The following is an 18,233-nucleotide window of genomic DNA, read 5'->3' as shown; positions in this document are numbered from 1 at the left end:
ATAAATTATACGCCAAGGCAACTTAACAACACAATTCGACGCGAGGCTGAGTGTCCCTCGATCCTTGGGGAGGTGTGTAACACTGTGCGCGCTTTTGGCCGCAGGCCCGGCGGGCGGAGACGGCTCACACGTCGGGATAGTTGCAGTAATACACCGCGGAGCTGGCATCGGACACCACCGAGGACAGGGCCCCGTGGCCGTCGGGCAGGGTCACGCCGGCGTCGTGTCCTGGGTAGGGGAGCCCCATCTCCGGCTTGCACACGAAGTGCAGGTACTGTTCGAACTCTGTGCGCTCCACCTCCCCGAGTAGCTCGGCCGGAGCGCCCGGTTCTGCACTGTCCCGGCAGTGTAGCGCCTCTGGCGGGGGCGACGGCTGCCCAGGGCCGGGCGGTGGCGGCTGCGGCGGCATCTGGAAGCCGCGTCCCCCGCCTCCTGCCGCCGCCGCCGGGGAGCCCACGGGGCCGTAGTACATGTGCAGGGCGCTGGGGGGCGCGAGGAGGCCCGGCATGGCGGGGCCCGCAGTCTCCGGGCCCAGCCGCGGGTGCAGGGGCCCCGCGCCGGGTGGCTCCGGGGGCCCAGCGTAGTCCGCGGCCGGGGCGTAGCTGTAGGGCCCAGGGGCCGGACAGTCCGCGGGCAGCGGCGCGGCAAAGAAGGCCGGGTCGGGTTCCACGCCGTCCAGCGGGGACGTGTCGGGCGTGGGCAGAGGGTAGCCGTCGAGCTGGGGCGCGCCCAGGCCCGGGCAGTCGCGGTAGTGGCCGCCCAGGTGCGGGGGCAGCAGCGGCGGGCCCGCGGGGAAGCCCTGCTCCGGGAAGGGCAGGCCCAGGCCGTCCATGGCCACGCGGCCGCCCTCGGGGCCCAGCGCGGCCGCCGGCGGCTCGGCCAGGCCATGCAGGAAGCCGCCCTCCACCCGCTTCAGCCGCTTCACCTGCTTGCGCCGCCGCGGCCGGTACTTGTAGTTGGGATGGTCCTGCATGTGCTGGACGCGCAGCCGCTCGGCCTCCTCCACGAACGGCCGCTTCTCCGCCAGCGTTAGCGCCTTCCACGACTTGCCTGCGGGACGCGGGGTGGACCGGGCCGCGGGTTTAGCGTCTGAGCCCGCGCTCCCAGGCCCAACCCGGCACTACCGCCTCCCTGCGACCTCGGCTGGTGCCACTCCCGGGGCGGGGGAAGGGATTAAGGGAAAGGCTGAAGGTTGGGGCTGTGGAGGCAGGGCACTGGTCGAAGACAAGAGATCTCGGGCCCTCCAAGACATTCCCCCCATTCCCCCCTCCCCCCGCCTTTCTGTCGCTCCTGGAAGCGGCTTCCCGCTCACCACCCGCGCTTGTTCGAGGAACTGGCCAGGAGTCGGGGGAACGGGCGACCCACCCAGCCCCGCGCCAGGGTGCCCTCGCCGCCGTTGGGATGCGCGGGGAGCCGCCTGCCCGGAGCCCCGGCCGACGGTGAACCCGGGGGCCAAAGCCCAAAGCCTCTTGGAGACTAGGAGATCCGGCAGCGGGAAGAAACAAGGTCCCCAGGGAAGGACGTGGGGGCCGCGCACCCGCAGCCTCGGGCGCAAGGTCCGCACCCTCTGAGCCTCAAGGTTCGCCGGGCCTGGGCCCCGGCGCGGACTCACCCAGCATCTTGCTCAACTCGGCGTTGTGCAGATCTGGGTTCTGCTGCGCCAGGCGCTTGCGCTCGTCCTTCGCCCACACCATGAAGGCGTTCATCGGCCGCCGGATGCGAGACTCGCCCTTCGCTCGGCCCGCCGGCCCGGCCGGCGCCCCGCCGCTCGCCGCCGCCTCGCCCTTCATCTTCATGTCCCCGAGAGGACTCAGCGACTCGGCCCAGGGACAGGGGCCCAGGCCGGCCATCACGGCGGGCAGCGCGCTCCGGGGCTGGCTCTGCTCGTCACTGGCGTACCCCGCATCCGGGCTGCTCATGGCGCTCCAGCCCGGCCCCGCGCCCCGCAACCCTCTGCCGGACACGCCGCCTCCCCCTGCCGGGGGGAGGGGGTGGGGAGCGAGACAGGAGATGCCCGGCGGGCCGCTCGCGTCCTCCGGCCGGACCCAGCCGCCCGCGTCCCTGGCAGAGATCGATCGCAGACCCTGGCACAACCCGCGCCCCCGCCAGCCCAGTGCCACTGCGGGCGCCCCCCGGCCGCGGGCCTTTTCTGCACAGACCCGGCCAATGGAGCGGCGGGGGCGGGCCGGCCGGCGATGTTAGGCCCACGCCCAGCCCGCCGCCCAGGTCCCAAGTTTCAGCTCAACCCCACGCCCGCCCTTCCCCCCTCCCCGGCCCCGCGCCCAGGGCGACACCTGCCCCTGAGAAAACGGGTTGGAGCCGGGCTTTGGCGCCGCGTCGGCGGCTCCCACCCTCCAACGGGGACCCCCTGATCAACCTTCTAGGGTGCTGATCGCCCTGCTGCCTAGAAATACTTGGCCACCGCAGTCCGGATCGAAGCAGGAAGCACCCACTCAACCTGGAGCTGAGGAGGTTTCAGCAGTGGGGGGCTCGCCTTCTTCCCAGAGTCCCACGGACATCGTCTCCAAACTGGAAAATACTCTCTCCCCAAGGACTCGACGTACCTGTATTATATTCAAAATGCTATGTCCGAGGTAAATTCTACTTTCGAAAACAAGGTTACAAATCCTGAAGAATTTTTTTTTTAAGCTTTATCCAAAGAGACTAACCCACCCTTGAAAATGTGTACAGGAAATGTTTAATAAACTTAACAAAATGTCCTCCTATGTGTTCAGAAAAAAAAGATTTAGTTTTGATTTCGTAAATGTGGTAAAGATAGCGATATTTATCTAAACGCCTGTCAAATGGAGGAAATAAAGCAACCTTTGAGGAACAAAATACTTGTGGCCCTTGGAATCTGTTTAAGGTATTGGGAGGGGGTGGGTTCTTCAGTGTTTCTCAAGACTGGAATGAAAACTTTTAAGATTTAAACTTCTGTTTAAATTCGAGAGGCCTTTTTTGTGGGTTTGTAAACAAACCCTTCTGTCAAATTTACATACAGCACACCAAACATCAGCCAACAAGTTTATCCTTATAACCCTGTGAGGTAGAGCCCATTCTGTCTTACAGGAGAGGAAGCTGAGGCCCAGCAACGTTAAGGACCTTGCCCACTAGCACAGCACTGGGGAGTGGAATTCACCTCCAGAAGTCTGCCCTCAGACTTGGTGCTATTAACCACTAACCCAAGCTGTTGTATTTGTGTATTTGTTTATGTGTTGTGTTGTTTGCTAAAGCAGTGACCACAGCCGCTCCTGCATATATAGACAACTTTTATCAATCTCCACAACAGATTTGTTTTGCTTACTGTGAAGAGATGATGGAAACTAGGGCTTACATCCGGGATCTGGGAGGTAAGGCCTGAAGCTTGCAGTGTGGCATTGCTTGACAAGTAGTCTATCAAGACTGCTTACTGGGGGCATTCATAAAAACAAAGAAAAAGCCTTTGAAAGCAATTGGCCTTTAGTTTCTCTGAGTTTGCTATTTCTCCGAAGAACTTCTGCACACTTGTTTTAAGCCAACTTAATTCCTTGAGGATCTATGACGTTGGCTGCCCCCCACCCCCAACTTCAGTGGCCAAAAAGTGGTTCTGGTTCCTGGGTCTCTGAGATTCAGACAAGAAAAAAAGTTAATCTGCTTAAGGAAATAATAGAGAAGTGTTATTTTTAATAGATGGTTTTGAAACAACTGATAATCTTAAACACATTTAACTGATTATGCACTTTTCCTTTAAGAGCTTATTTTTCCATAAGAGAAAAATATGGGCTTGAAAATTAAGCATAATTGCATTGCAACTGGTTATCTAAGTAAGGAAACTATAGGAATAGAGAGAACAAATTAAACCTGTAGGGCCTTGTTCCTTTATGTTTTCTTGGCAATCACATCTAACTTTGTTGCAAAGTAATAAATATTTTCCAAAGGTCTCAAAGCAGGATTTTCTGTTAGGGCAAAAGTTTTGTGAACTAATAGGAGTTTTCTTAAAATATCGATGGAAAAAACAAACAAAAATAATGCCTGTTCCAGACTACATTTATCTCTCTAGATGAATCTATTTGATGAATTCCATAAAAAAAAAAATAACATAGGGTACAGGAAATGCAATCCAGGTGTGAATTCAAAAAATACCTGTGCACAGGTTTACCCTGTACATTTTATTCATCCTTGGGTGCCTCTTGGCCACCTGATTACAGGAAGAGGTGCCAAGAAGGTCAAGAAACTGATGGGAGTTTCTTGTTATTACCTGCACTTGTTCTTGGAGTCTAACTACTGCTTTTCTTTTCTTCTTTTTTTAAGATATTGAGAAATTAGGTGAGAGCACAGGATGCATAGGATGGAGATGTAGCTTTAGATTTTGGTGTCCCCCCACCCCCTACTTATTGTAACACTCTCCCTTGGAGTTATAAAGTAACGATTTACTTATATTTACAAGAGAGGAATTGTGGTGCCTTTCCAAGACGAGTCCCTCCTGCAGGCGGTTACCTGTGTTTCATCCAGGCTTCTGATCCTGCTTTTGTCATAGATTTGAGGGGAGCGTGTTGGGGTGGGGGGTGGCGGCGCCGCAGACCGTCCACGAGGTGTGTGTGGACTCTTCTATTTCAGTCTCTTAACTAAACGCGGCGTTGGAAGTCGAGTTCTGGATGTTATCAGAGCCAGCCACAAATGCCACATGAAAAGCAGCAAACATCCGGAGTGGCTTCCTGCTAGCCTTGCTTTTCTCATCACGAGAGATTTACGCGGGGGGAGGGGGGCAGACAGATTGGCGAGGAGGAGCCGTGTCCACCCGCCCGCGTGGCCGGAGCGCGCGGGGACTGGGACCTCTGACTTCTGGCTGCTAATCCATGCCCAGTCCCCAGGCTGGGCCCAAAGCTGGAAAGTCTGGGCAAGGACGCGACTAGCGCGGTGCGAAGCCATGCCCGTTACCCCGCCGGGCCCGTGGCCGGCGGGCGCAGCGAAGAATCCGGGTAGGTGGTGAGCAGCGGTTCGGACCCCTGCGTGACCAGGCACCGGCCCTGGGTTTCCTGCAGGCTTTTGTGTTTCGATGCTCGGGAAGCGGGAGCCGGACGAAGGACGCTTCGGCCTCCGGGGAAGGCCGTGGGCACCCGGGCAGCCCCGCTCGGCTCGAGGGCGGAGGGAAAGGGGGGGCACGCCGCGGGCACCGGGAACCGACAGACAATGGTATCCCCGGAACAAAGAACAACAATCAGGTCTTCGCGTTTATAAGTCGCGTGCCCGCGGCGGCCTCCAGGAGCCGAGCGGAAGGCGGCGCGCCGCACGGAGCGCGCCTGGGGCTCCGCACTGCCCAGGTAGGGCCGCGCGCCGGCTCTGCGTATCGCTCGCGGGTATTCCTGGTCCCCCGGCGGGTCCCCAGCGGGTCCGCGAAGCGAGGTTCAAAGTCGCGGGTGAGATGGGAGGGGTGGGGAAGAAGGAGGGCCCGGGAGATCACGGCCACCAGCTCCCACCGCGAGGCCCCCGAGGGTCAGAGCCCCGCTGCCTCTCACCTGGCGCTCTACCCTGCCTTTGGGGCGCCCGCCTCTCCCGCGGGGCCGAGAGGGCTTTGGGGACCCTCGCTCCCCACCAGGACAGGAGACTTGAGTTCTGCTCCCACGCCCTCTCCCCCGCCCTCCGCCAGCATCCCGCCCCAGCATCCCGCCTGGTCCGCGGACCCCTCGAGGTCTCCCCGAACCCCGCCCCAGCAGCCGGCGACTCCCGGACCGTCACCCAGTTCCCGCTCGGCCGCGCCCGGGGCTTGCACAGGAGAAGCAGGAAATGCGCTGTTCCCGGTCCGTTTCCCTGCTCAGTAACTGGTCTCCGCGGGGGGTGTTTCTTGTATTCCCCCCTCCGCCTCCCGCCCCAGCTTGGGTCCCCGGGTGGGAGTGCTGACAGCTTCCCCTTACTCCCCGGCTTGGAGAACCTCAGACTCCGCAGGGGGAGGCATCAGGGGTGAAGGCAAGGCACCAGCTCATCCTGAGGACGGATTACGGCCGCACACTAGTCTGCTCACCACCCACTTCATCTCTGGCCTCTCTGAGCTCTAACTGCAATCTCAGTAGCTGTTCCTGTGCGCCCACTTCTGCTGACACCCCAGTCCCACTTTCCTTGCACCCAGGAAAGGCCCGGGCTTTCCTGGTGGAGCTGTGTCGTCAGCTGAGCAGACAGGCTTAGCAGCAGCAGGACGTCCCCCGGGAGCAGACACCTGCACATCGGCCCCCTCTTCCCCCAGCCGGGAGCAGACAAGGCCCCTGCATCTTAGAAATGCCCAGTGCGGTACCATTAGTCTTCCCCTCTGATTGATTCGCGTGCAGCCCAGGTAGAATCTAGGCCCTCTCTACCTCAATTACTTGTTCCTGGAATGGAAAGGTGATGCTGACACCTCTAGGCCAAGCGCTCTGAATTTTTTTTTTTTTTCCCTCTAGTAGAGGTCCTGCAATCGGTGGCCTTTCTACCCTGTAAACTGGCTTGCCAAGCTTCCCTAGTCAGCAGGGCTGGATTTTGCCAGGTGGTTGGTTAGGGCAAGGTGTGCATCCTGTGATCATGGGAGTGATCAAAGTGAATAGGCTATAGGACAGGCCACTCCTGACACACTCATTACCCACCCTCCCGTGCAACTTGAACCACAACCACAAGCCTATCAGATTTGGAAATGGAGCCAGAGTCAGCTCCAGTGTTTCTAAACAGCAGAGAACCTGAGTCCTGTTGGATTCCTCTGCAGTCAGTGTTCGGTTGACCTTGGTTACATGAATTTTCTTCTCTGCCCATTTCTAGACCTTGCCAACAGCTTTATCAGCACTCTTTAATGGCCTCTTTATTTTTTTTTAACTGGAATATAGTTGATTTACAATGCTGTGCTAGTTTCAGATGTACAGCAAAGTGAATCAGTTATACATATATCCATTTTCTTAAAAGATTCTTTACCCATATAGGTCATTGCAAAGTATTGAATAGAGTTCCCTGTGCTATACCATAGGTCCTTAGCTCTCTATTTCATATATAGTGTATGCGTACATCAATCCCAGTCTCCCAGTTTATCCCTCACCTCAACAGCCTGTTTATATCCCTCTTGCATACACAGTCCATTGGTTTGTAGTAAATGCTCAGGGATACTATAATAATTGTTTTTTAAAAAAACTTTTTATTTTGTATTGGAGTACAACCAGTTAACAATATTATGATAGTTTCAGGTGGACAGCAAAGGGACTCAGCCATACATACACATGTATCCGTTCTCCCCCAAAATCCCCTACCATCCAGACTGCCACAGTTGTTCTTGATTAGATTGTGGAGTCATCTTCTTTGGAGGCAAGGCACTAAGAATTATCTCTGTAAACCTCTGTTTTCATCTGAGACACATCTGTGTAGACACACAGTCATCAGACTTCAGGCCTGCAATATCCTCTCTCACCGTCTTCTTTGCCAGAGGTTCAATCTCCAGGCACTAAACACCGGAAATCTCACCTTTTCTGAGGTCAAGTCCTCTGGCTTTTCTGAACCCACTCAGCATGTAAGTCCAGGCTAAGAATGTACTTGGAAAATTTTGCATGTGGATATATGCATACATAGATTTCTGTCTTTGGGGGACTTTTCAAAACCCAAACCTTTGGTGTTAATTTCTTTGTAGTCATAGATTACAGTTTACAAAGCAGTTGCTTGTAGGTTAACTCATTTGAGTGTCAGGAGAGCCCTGGAGGGAGGCAGGGCAACAGAGAAGGAGATTGAGCAAGGATTCTCGGACCAGCTATTTGCCCTTGCTGTTAACAGTGGTGGGTCTTGAGTTTCTTTCCATGCCCTGTCTGTGCCAGTGAATAGACCTTATGGGATTTGTAGAAACTCAATAAAACCAGAACGTAGGAAGGCATGGGTTAAGGACTTTAGCACAGAAACTTCCAGTGTGGTTCCTAATCAGATCACGATCGCAGGATCGTTTTGTTTTGTTTTTTAAATATCAGAGCTGCAGAGCTGTAACAAGAAAACATTTTCATTTAGAAGATTTGTAATTAGGTATTTTATTAGATCACATAATCAAAGCCCGAGATGACATCTCATATATTTTGAGTATCATTTTATACAAACAAATTCTAATTCAGCTGAAAAAATGAAAACAATTCAGAGTTATACGGGGATAAAGTTCAGATATAAAGATGTTGAGCTCTCTGAAGCTCTGCTCTTGTACTTCATTCAGACTGAAAGAGACATAGTTAACTATATCGAGTTGTGTGGCATTGTCACATGTTTAAAGTCTAAGCTGCTGGTCTCCTCTACACCTGTAGCTGACCAAACCTTTGGAGCAAAACATACATGTAGCAGCTAGGTAAATTCCCTTCATGTATACTGTTGTTTGGGAGAGAAATGGATGGCAAATATTATCAACTCTATTTTATGAAGTGGAAAATTAAAGCATGGAGCAATTAGGTGATTTCCTTGTTTTCAAACCAGTCTAAGAGACGAGAGAATCATCTGTTCATTTAATCAACCAATAATTCCCCCAGTACCAGTAAATCTAAGGCACAGTACAGCATGGTATATTGGTTACAACCACAGGTTTAGGAGTCCAACTCCTTGGGATTGAACCCTAGTTCTGCAGCTCACCAGCTGCGCATCCTTGGACATATTGCTGAATCTTTCTGTACCAACTCTGTAAAATGAAGAATTATAGTAATGGTCTCAGAGAATTTTATGTGGATTAAATGAGCTAATTGTTCACTAACGGCTTAGACTATGACCTAACACATAGTAAGTGTTACACAGGTATTTCATAATAAAATAAAATTTAAATTAATGAATGTGTGCACGTGAAGACATATTGGGAGAATAAATAAGAAAAGGTGACTGTGATACAGAATGTATGTACATTGTAACAGCTAAAACAAATGTTTTCAACGAAAAAATATTGTAACATCTGTGATAATGAGTAATAACTAACATTATCATGTTTTAATCAAAATTATTTGTTATGCTGGCAAAAGCTTTTCTAGAGGTGTATTAACTATTGTGCATTTTCTAATTACATTTGAAATGTCAACATTTTTACTTTGGTGGTAAAGTAGAGTGTTTTATGCATGTCAGTCTTCTAAAACTCAGTTAAGACTGGCCAGGAAAAAAAAAAAAAAGACAGAATTGTAAAACATTCAGTACTCCACTAAAAGATCTTTGAAATTCAAAGACACCTTGCAGTGAGCATTTAACCTGGGTTAAATTCTTCTCCTAAAGGCACAGAGAAAAGTTTAATTTTGAGAACTATGCCCGGGACTCACATGTTTAAAGGAAAAAAGACCCATGAATGTACATGCCCTGCCTAGCTCTTTCAGTATAAAAAGATCCCAAAGTCTTGTCTTTATTGTTCAGTAACTTTCTGCCAGGTAATTGCGAGTCACTTCAAACTGCCTCATTTTCAGTGTTCTCAGATAAGAAAGGAGAAAATATCCAATCTCTTACCCACTGTTCCAGGTAAAAAAGAGAACAAATGATCACTCAGTTTTGCAGAATAAGAGTGCTCAGTGAAACAGGGCTCATGTGTCTGCAGATGTATGGGTCTATGGACATTCAGAGAAGGTTTTTTGTACATTAAAGAAAACTAGCAAATTGAGATAAAATGGAAATAGAGATTGTAAAGAAGACTATACTGCTTTGGGTAATAATGGAATGCTGCTGTTCTGAAAGCAAAAATGTTTTAAAAGACTGCACAACAGGTCCCACCTTTCGTCCAGGACAAACCAGGTTCTGTTTTTGTGAACTAAGGCTCTGGATTTACTGAACAGCCATTATTTTAGTAAATATCGATTATTTCAGTGGTTACTTTTTTTTTTTTCTTCTTTCTCCCCAGTGGCTAATTTAAAACTGAAATTTGGAGACAAACAGACAACCGGTTCTTTTTTTTACACTTTCTTATTATTAATATGTAACACTTCCTTGGAACTCACCTGACATATACAGGGAGTCCTAGGGCTGAAGAGAACTGCATAACCCACCCTTACTGTTCAGGTTCTGTAAAATTACCCCAGTGAGAGCTTGGACACAGGGGAATGCCTTATATAGGAAATAACATATATTAAATGCTAATATATGAATGCACTTGTTACTCATACAGCTATTCTAGTACACAGCATTCTTTTTAAATCACTTATTTTAAAATAACCTCAAATTTACAGAAAAGTTGCAAGAATAGTATAAAGAAGACTCTCCAATTTCTTAGCATTTTACCTCTTTTGACTTCATCTTGATTTAAAACAACAAAAATTTCCCTACATTTGCTGTCTCTCTTGCTCTCTTTTTAAAAAAGTAAGTAAATGGATATAACAATATAAATATGTAGTCATATTTATCATAGAGCATACTGACATATACCGATACATTGTAGATACTACCTAAATATGTACTACATCTATATAGCATGTTATATATTAATACCTATGTGTGTATGTCTGAATGTGTGCGATTAGCCTTTTTTCTGAACCACCTGAGAGCAGGCTGAGACATAATGTCTCATTCAGTCTAAATACTCAAGAGAACATTCTCCCGTATAACCAGCCATCAAATAGCCAACATATTGGTTATTTGGAAATAGCATTCCTACCTAAGCTGCTTGCCCAATTCACATTTTGCAAACAAAGTCCCTTTCTTTTGGTCCAACATTCTATCCAGGATCACATATTGCCCCTAGGTACCATGTCTCTTTAGACTTCCATCTTTTCTAATAGTTCTTAATGGTTTTCAAGAGTGCAGGTCTTTTATTCCATAAGGGTCTCACACGCAGTCTTTCTGGTCTGGGCTCCTGCGTTCCTGGCAGGAAAACTACAGAGACTGTGATGTGCCCCTCCCAGAGCATGACAAGGGAGGCTGTCTGAAGCCTCATCATACTGCTGAGTTAACCTTGACCACCTGACCAGCTGGTGTCTGCCCAGTTTCTCTAGCTTCAAATCATCATTTTCCCCCAATGCAATGGATAAGTATTTTCTGTAGGGGGAACTGTGCCCTATATTATACCAATATCCTCATCAAGCCTCCACCCACCTGCCTTAGCATCTGCTAAGATGGGTGACAAAGGGTGGTTTTGAATTCCCATCATTCCTCTGTATTTATGTGTTCCTTCTGCTGTAAGAAAGTTTTCCTTTCCTTTATATTAGCATAGGCCATAGGTTCCTTCTTCACTCAGTGCTTTATTGTCCTTAATTAATATTATTTGTTTGAATGCTCAGGTTGTCACCGATTTGGCATGTGGGGCACCTTTTAAGCTAGCTCCTGTATCCTTTTGATTTGTCCTAATCATCCTTTGACTATTTCTTTATACTTTAGCATAACAAAATATTCCAGGCTTGGGACATCCCTGGCAGTCCATGCTTCCAGTGCAAGGGGAGTGGGTTTGATCCTTGATCTGGGTAACTAAGATCCCACAAGCCACATGAGGCGTCCAAAAAGTGAAAAAAAAGAATTAGAAAGAAAGAGAGAAATTCCAGGTTCTTCTTGTATTTTCCTGACTCAACCCTGATTCAGTCATTTCTGCATGAGTTGAGAGCATCTTTTAATGAAAGAGGGTGTTTAGAAACGAGAATCTGTGTTCTCATGAGTACTGGGCTATCATCATTTCTAGATACTCTCAACAGTATATATATATATGTGTGCATCTTGCATATATCTGTAGCTATTTTTATCTTCCTCCCCAAATTATTAAAACGCTGAGTTACTTGAAGATTCCTCCAATTCTGATCCAACATATGAGGGTTCTTGCTAGCCTGCTGCCTCTCTGTATTTCTAAATGCCTTTTCTGAATGTAAAGAACCTGGCTCCCACTACCCTAATATAACTGCCATTTGCTTGCTGTAATCCCGGCCACCCCACCTGCCTGCTCTTGACTTCCAGGGCAGCACCTCTGTGCAGGTCTCCTGCAGCGCTCCACTGTTTCCATGTTCAAAAGCAAGGCAAAAACATAATAATTACTTGCTTAAATTTATCTTTAAATTGTGTATGTGTGCTCAGTCATGTCTGACTCTCTGCGACCCCGTGGATTGTAGCCAGCCAGGCTCCTCTGTCCACGGGATTTCCAAGGCAAGAACCCTGGAGTGGATTGCCATTTCCTCCTCCAGGGGGTCTTCCTGACCCAGGGATTGAGCCCAAGTCTCCTGAGTTTCCTGCATTGGCAGGCAGGTTCTTTACTGCTGAACCACCAGGGAAGCCATTTTTCAATTATTTTAAGTATAAAATGTGACCATAAACTATAATAACAAAAGTTCCTTCTTTACTGCTTTTCCTTAGTGGCAAATTCCTCAGGATTCAATTAAAAACAAAATTACAAGGGATTATTTTTGTCTGTTTGGAGTGGGGTCACATACAGTTTTGAGACTATAAGTTTGATCTCAAAATACAAAAAAATGTTTCTTTTCAGTCATGGCCAGAACAAAAACTAGAAATTGGCTTGACCTAATGGGCTTTCTTTTACTAAAAATGATAAGAAAGGGCAGTGAGAATTAAACAATATTTTTTCAGAAGCGTTCACAGAACTTGTGGCAGTTTTGAGGAAATACTTCGTAAGTACGCAGCCTCTCCCCTCTTGTCAGCCACACCCACACACACATTACTCTCCATGATCTTAAATGAAGAAAATAATGCATACCAAGTCAGATTTCATGACTTGCCCCAAGTTCAGAGGTTGGCCAATCTAATTTACACTGCTTCTATGCATGACTGAATTCCCATGAGTCATTTTCATCTTCAGAGAGAGAGTTCTGTGGGACCATGTTAACATGAAGACCAATCCCCTGAGCCTTCAGATGAGGCTCAGGCCCCCGCCCCCCCCCCCCCCCCCACCGCCTTCCATGGCTGTTTCTCCTTGCAGAGCTCAGGACAACCCTGAAGGTGAGCAAATCCAAGGACCTCTCTCCTTGACTCATCTTTCCTTTTTTTCCAAAGCTAAAGGAGGAAAATGTTACTGTGTCCTTTCTACAGAAAGTGTGATGATAAAACATCCCAGGGCTAGAAAAGGCAGGCTCTAGTTAAGCAAAGACTAGAAGCATGAATGCTTGAACAAATATTTAATCATATGGGTATGTATTAACTGGTTTGGGCATTATATGTAGTGAGACTCACCAAACATATCTGATATACCAGTTCAGTTTTAGGGTGGTCGTTCATACTGAAGCTTTAATTCTTAAGAGCAGGTTAAGTCTTCAGTAGTTCAAGGACCTCTGCTAATTTGATTTTGCCAATACTTATTGTATGCAACAAACGAATTATAATAGTATATTTATGAAGAAAATTAGTAAATACTTTCCAACACCTCCACTTAGCCTTTGAGTTGGGTACGTTTTACTAGTGAACATTTCCGATGCAAGTGCATAACATAGATACCCTGTGCATTACAACAGCCTGTACAGCCACATACACCTCACATTCAGGGACTCTCTCCTTTCCGTCTACCCCTCTCTCACTGCTCTCTGCCTCCTTCGCTATATTCCTGCCAACTGGCCTCTGGCTGCTTCTAAAACATGCCAAGTTCCTTCCTCCTTGAAGCCTACAATCTCTTCCATCTGTGTGGAACCAAGGTCCCCCAGATTCTGCTATGGTTAGCCCCCTCCTCCAAAGACACCAACTCCAGGAGACCGTCCTACATAAAACAGCCAATGTCTGCCACTGCCCCCACAAACTCGTCAGACTCTCTTCTCCCACTTGGTTTATAATTTCCTAAAGTACCTGTTCCTGGCAGTCATCACGTTTTTAAATCGGTTTATTGTCTCTCTTTCCCCATTAAAATGCTAACTCCCTGAGATGCTATGGGTGCTGTGCACTGCCCTATCCCTGAACCCAGGGATACATCAACAAGATTTGTTGAATGAATGAAACACAGCCCAAGACAGCTCATCAGAGGATTTCCCCCTGCCAAAGCTGCAGAGGCTTTGACTACTGGTTGGTCTTTTGCACAGTCATTCATTTTTCTTGAAAACACCCTTTTCCCTGAGAGCTTGTATCGCTCCTAGCTAAAGCCTCATCCTGTCACTTTAAGAAGAGGAATGCCCCCTCTGGACACGTATTTCATTAACAGAGTATTATCTCCCAGAGTAACTAAGCACTTTCAAAAGAAGGGTGATGGTTACAAGAGCCCCTAAATAATTTGGGCTGATTAGGTATCTTAATCCAGCTGCCAGTTAATTGTGTTTGTTTGTGATCAAGAATATGATTTTCACCTAGCCCCCCTCCACAATCTCGCTGTGTTTGGAGAAGGCCATCTTGGTATCTGCAGCGGGCTCTTTGAAGGTGTTTGCCGAGGAGGTGGGACCGCAGCGCTCACCTGGAGCCAGGAGCTGGAGGAAGGCATGTCGGCCCAACCACCTGCGGGTGGACTTAGCGAGATCCCACCGCCCACCGCAAACAGCCTGGAGATCTGAAGACCCGAGCCCAGCCCCACCCGCTCCCTCCTCGCCCAGGTCACTATTTCTGGAGGGAAAATGACTCCTCCGGGCTTGAAAAGCTGATGAGAATGAAGGGTGGTCCGAAACGGACCTTCTGAAAGTAGCCGCGCAGAAGGATCAGGTTTCCCCTTTATTCCAAATCTGTCACCCACTGACACTTTTAAAATACAAAAAAAAAAAAAAAAAAAAAAGGAAAAGAAAAAAACCTAGAAAAATAAAATAACGAAGTCAAGCAAAATATTAATATGAGCTCACACTTTTTATTAGGAGGATCCTCAGACATCAACCTGCTCTCAATTGCTCCCAAAGCTCCTAGCTGCTTCCGCATCCCGCCGCAGACCTCAGCCCTCTGGTTCGAGGGCTGTTTCCACCGCAACCGCATCCCGGAATCCCAGCCCAGACCCGGGTGGGTCAGACCTCAGCCCCTTGCCCTCGACGGAAGACTGGCCTTAAACCTGCAGTCCTCTCTTCACTTTGCAGTTTTAGATCCCTACTTCCTTATTTAATTTTTAAAAAGGATATACTAATGGATATTATGAGTGATATTAGATGAGAACTTCTGTCACAGATAAGCATCAACTCAACAATAAGTGGTTTATTGACATTATTCACTGTTAAACACTGGGGTTGTTTACCTTGACAGCTGGGTCTGGGCAGTGGCTCTGAGTGGGGTAGGGGTGGGGGCTCCCTGAAAGCATTCAGCTTCGCTGCTGGGGGGCTCATGTTGGGGCGGGAGGGGGCGCCTGGCCAGCGAGGTGGGGGCGAAGAGGAGAGAGCGGGCAGACGGATCACTCAGGTTCACTAACCCTTCAGTGATCTGCTTCTATGTCACCGAAGTGAATTCTTTCTTCTGCTGCCAAATAGTTAAAGCTATATTGTTAGCTGTAACTACTCCTAGGCAGCATGTATCTAATATATGGGATATAATATTGGTGATTCAATATAATTTCTGTTTTATATAAAATATAGAAATGATATATATAAAATATAAACACTACATTGCACACAATTTATTATATACAATTATTGTATGTCTTGTTATGTATGTATAATAAAAACAAGTGTGTATGAAAGGAAAATGTATATATATATGTATATGTATATATATGTATATATATATATACATTTGTGTTTGTTTTAGTGGTGGGAAAACTGAAGTTTCACATAGTCAGTCTAGGGGATCTGGAACCTGAAGCCAAAGCTAGAGAATGCAGTCCATCACCTAAAGTGTCTGTGGCTGTGACAACACAGGAGCAACAGTGTGCTGCTCCTCTAGGTAGCCAGGGCTAACTCCCTGACTTGTGGGGACCCTTTGTCTTTTAATGGGATCAGTCTTTTTGGCCAAGTTCTGCTCATCCCATCCCCCAACTCATTCCGCCTTCTAACTTGATGAGCTCCCTTGAAATTCTGGCTGCCACAAATCCCTTCCTTTTCCATCTTCCTTTTGTCCCCATCACCATCAACAAAGGGCTGTGACTGCAAGTTTCCATCTGTAGAACTTATTTATATATAATAAAATATTGACTTGTTTGCTACCATTTGTATATTATCACCATACTAAGGCCTTTGTTCAGAGAGAGGGTTTTAAATCGTTAATTGATGTGAATTTGTGTTATCCAGGCAGACACTGTTTCTAAGATTCTTTTCCATTCTAAATTACAATTAACTGGACTCTCAAAGGTACTCAAACTGTCTAGTCATATTCCCTCAGTTTTAAATATTTTCACAAATAGCTTTCTTGAATTCAAATGATCTTCAAACTCTCTTACTTTACTATTTCATATATCTGTAGGTATTCTCTAAACCGGGCATTTGCAAATATCTTCAAGTCTTTTAGAGCAAGAACTTTCTGTAGGGAGAAGACCTAAAATTGTGACAATATAAAAACTGCCACAACCTGGAGTAGTACACCAAAAAGAAAAATTTTTTCTTTGGTAGATTTATTTTCAGATATAATGGATTTGCATAATAAATTTACAGTGGTATGTTGGTTCCTTTAAAAAATAGTTGATATTGTTTCTTAAAGGATATGAATATGGAAAAGTGATTCACTGTTTTACAAAATATAATTAATGTTTATATATTACTTCAAAAGTATTTTATATACATACCTCAATTTAATCTTTAAAATAACACTACTAGTTAGACGTTCTTCTTTCTTTTTTAAATTAATTTTTATTGGAGTATAGTTCATTTACAATATTGTGTTAATTTCAGGTGTATAGTAAAATGAATCAGTTATACATATACACGTATTCACTCTTTTTTAGATTCCTTTCCCATAAGGTCATTACAGAGTATTGAGTAGAGTTCCCTGTTCTATACAGTAGGTCCTTATTAGTTATCTATTTTATATATAATAGTGTGTATATGTCAATCCCAATCTCCCAATTTATCCCTCCCCTTCCTTTCCCCCTCAGTAACTGTAAGTTTCTTTACTATTGTGTTTTTCTGTTTTGTAAATAGGTTCACTTGTACCATTTTTTTTAGATTCCACATAGAAGTGATATCATATAATATTTATCTTTCTCTGACTTCTTCATTCAGTATAACAATCTCTGTGCCCAACCATGTTGTCATTCTTTTTTATGGCTGAGTAATATTCCATCATATATATGTACCATTACCTTCTTTATCCATTCCTCCACTGATGGACATGTACGTTGCTTCTGTGTCCTGGCTATTATAAACTTCTTTTTATTTTTTTTAAATTTTTTACTGAAAGATGATGACATTCAGAGAGATGAATTGACTCACCCAGAGTCACAAATCTAGGAAGGACTGGATCACTTGATTCCACAATTTATGCTTTTTCTACAATTCCACTATGCTAACATGGCTTCACACAGGCAAAAACACCATTCTACCATCTTCCTATTAGCCACTGATGATTCTTCCACTGCCTAAAGGCTTCCAGTCCCCTTAGATTAATATAGCACTTCAGCCTGTCTTGAAGATTGAGGGCAACATGCTTTTCATTCAGTATTTTTGCAGTGACACTTTCTATGTCCATAAACTAAGCTTTGATAACAAATATGGTAACAGAATTCTAAATTTAGCTTATCATCATGAACTCCTGGGGGAACATGCTCCAAAGTTTCCCAGACTTTTGCCAACAGAGATTCTGTTCCACCTGGAGAGAGTCACAGATTTGTATTACAAGCATCCTAGTGGGGCCATTTCCAGGGCTGGAAAACACTGCTTTAACATATTAGAAGTAGTAAATTGTTAATGATGTGCACTAAAATTGTTGCAACATAGAAGAAAGTTATAATGTATGCCAGTTTAAATTTAGGGTACCCAAGTACTATTTTTTCTAAAACACAAACTAAAAAAGCTTCCTTTGGGTCCTAGCTCCCTGATTATTCATAAAAAAATAACATTTCAGAGGAAAGAAACCTCTTAATTTTATCACTTTTTCCATAAAAAAGACATAACCTAGAACATCTTTAAGACGTTTGACTAATAGGAAAAAAACCTCTCAAAGCTTTCTGGAGGTATAACCCCTTCTGAGATTTTTGGAGTGGCTTCCTCCCAGAAAGAATGGTTTGTGCCTTATTTATGCACATTAATTATAGCTATTTTTCATTGTTTTGCTTACAGAGTTTAGGCTATAATATATTGCAGTTGGTTATTTTTGTTACAATTGACTACTTGTCCTATTTCTCTGTATATCACTTTCTATCACTTTTGGACACAAGGTAAGGTACTTAATAAATGCTTATTGATTATGAGTCTGATTTAATAAGAAAGATGGGAAAGAACTTGGTATCTTCTTGGCCTCCTGAAATCCTGTTTTTTGTGTATTCTTTTCAGTTCATTTCAGTTTCTAGAGTCTTACAA

The 18,233-nt window shown here is 46.4% G+C and overlaps 2 protein-coding genes across 2 annotated transcripts; one reads left to right on the top strand and one right to left on the bottom strand.

The window, feature by feature from the left end:
- Positions 1-8: 8 nt before the first annotated feature.
- On the bottom strand, positions 9-2,121 carry SOX17 (SRY-box transcription factor 17). The gene is made up of 2 exons (XM_027972959.3): positions 1,613-2,121; positions 9-1,050 (listed from the first exon to the last, which is right to left on the bottom strand). The coding sequence occupies exons 1-2, from the start codon at positions 1,917-1,919 to the stop codon at positions 125-127; spliced, it is 1,233 nt and encodes a 410-aa protein (XP_027828760.1). The 5' UTR covers positions 1,920-2,121; the 3' UTR covers positions 9-124.
- LOC121820308 (serine/arginine repetitive matrix protein 3-like) lies at positions 1,918-16,333 on the top strand. The gene is made up of 3 exons (XM_042254057.2): positions 1,918-2,184; positions 4,893-5,300; positions 14,170-16,333. The coding sequence occupies exons 1-3, from the start codon at positions 1,918-1,920 to the stop codon at positions 14,428-14,430; spliced, it is 936 nt and encodes a 311-aa protein (XP_042109991.1). The 3' UTR covers positions 14,431-16,333.
- The last annotated feature ends 1,900 nt before the right edge of the window (positions 16,334-18,233 follow it).

This window comes from Ovis aries, chromosome 9 (assembly GCF_016772045.2).
Source record: "Ovis aries strain OAR_USU_Benz2616 breed Rambouillet chromosome 9, ARS-UI_Ramb_v3.0, whole genome shotgun sequence".
Classification (NCBI taxonomy): domain Eukaryota; kingdom Metazoa; phylum Chordata; class Mammalia; order Artiodactyla; family Bovidae; genus Ovis; species Ovis aries.
Note: the sequence above shows the minus strand (reverse complement) of the source record. Positions and strands in the feature narration are given on the sequence as shown.

Excerpts from the sequence above, each read along its gene's own strand:
- LOC121820308 (XM_042254057.2), top strand. The coding sequence starts at position 1,918 with ATGGCGCTCCAGCCCGGCCCCGCGCCCCGCAACCCTCTGCCGGACACG. Across the intron at positions 2,185-4,892 it reads CAATGGAGCGGCGGGGGCGG|CGCGGTGCGAAGCCATGCCC; the intron begins GCCGGCCGGCGA and ends GGACGCGACTAG. Across the intron at positions 5,301-14,169 it reads TGGGGCTCCGCACTGCCCAG|CCCCCCTCCACAATCTCGCT; the intron begins GTAGGGCCGCGC and ends ATTTTCACCTAG.
- SOX17 (XM_027972959.3), bottom strand. The coding sequence starts at position 1,919 with ATGAGCAGCCCGGATGCGGGGTACGCCAGTGACGAGCAGAGCCAGCCC. Across the intron at positions 1,051-1,612 it reads CGAGTTGAGCAAGATGCTGG|GCAAGTCGTGGAAGGCGCTA; the intron begins GTGAGTCCGCGC and ends CGCGTCCCGCAG.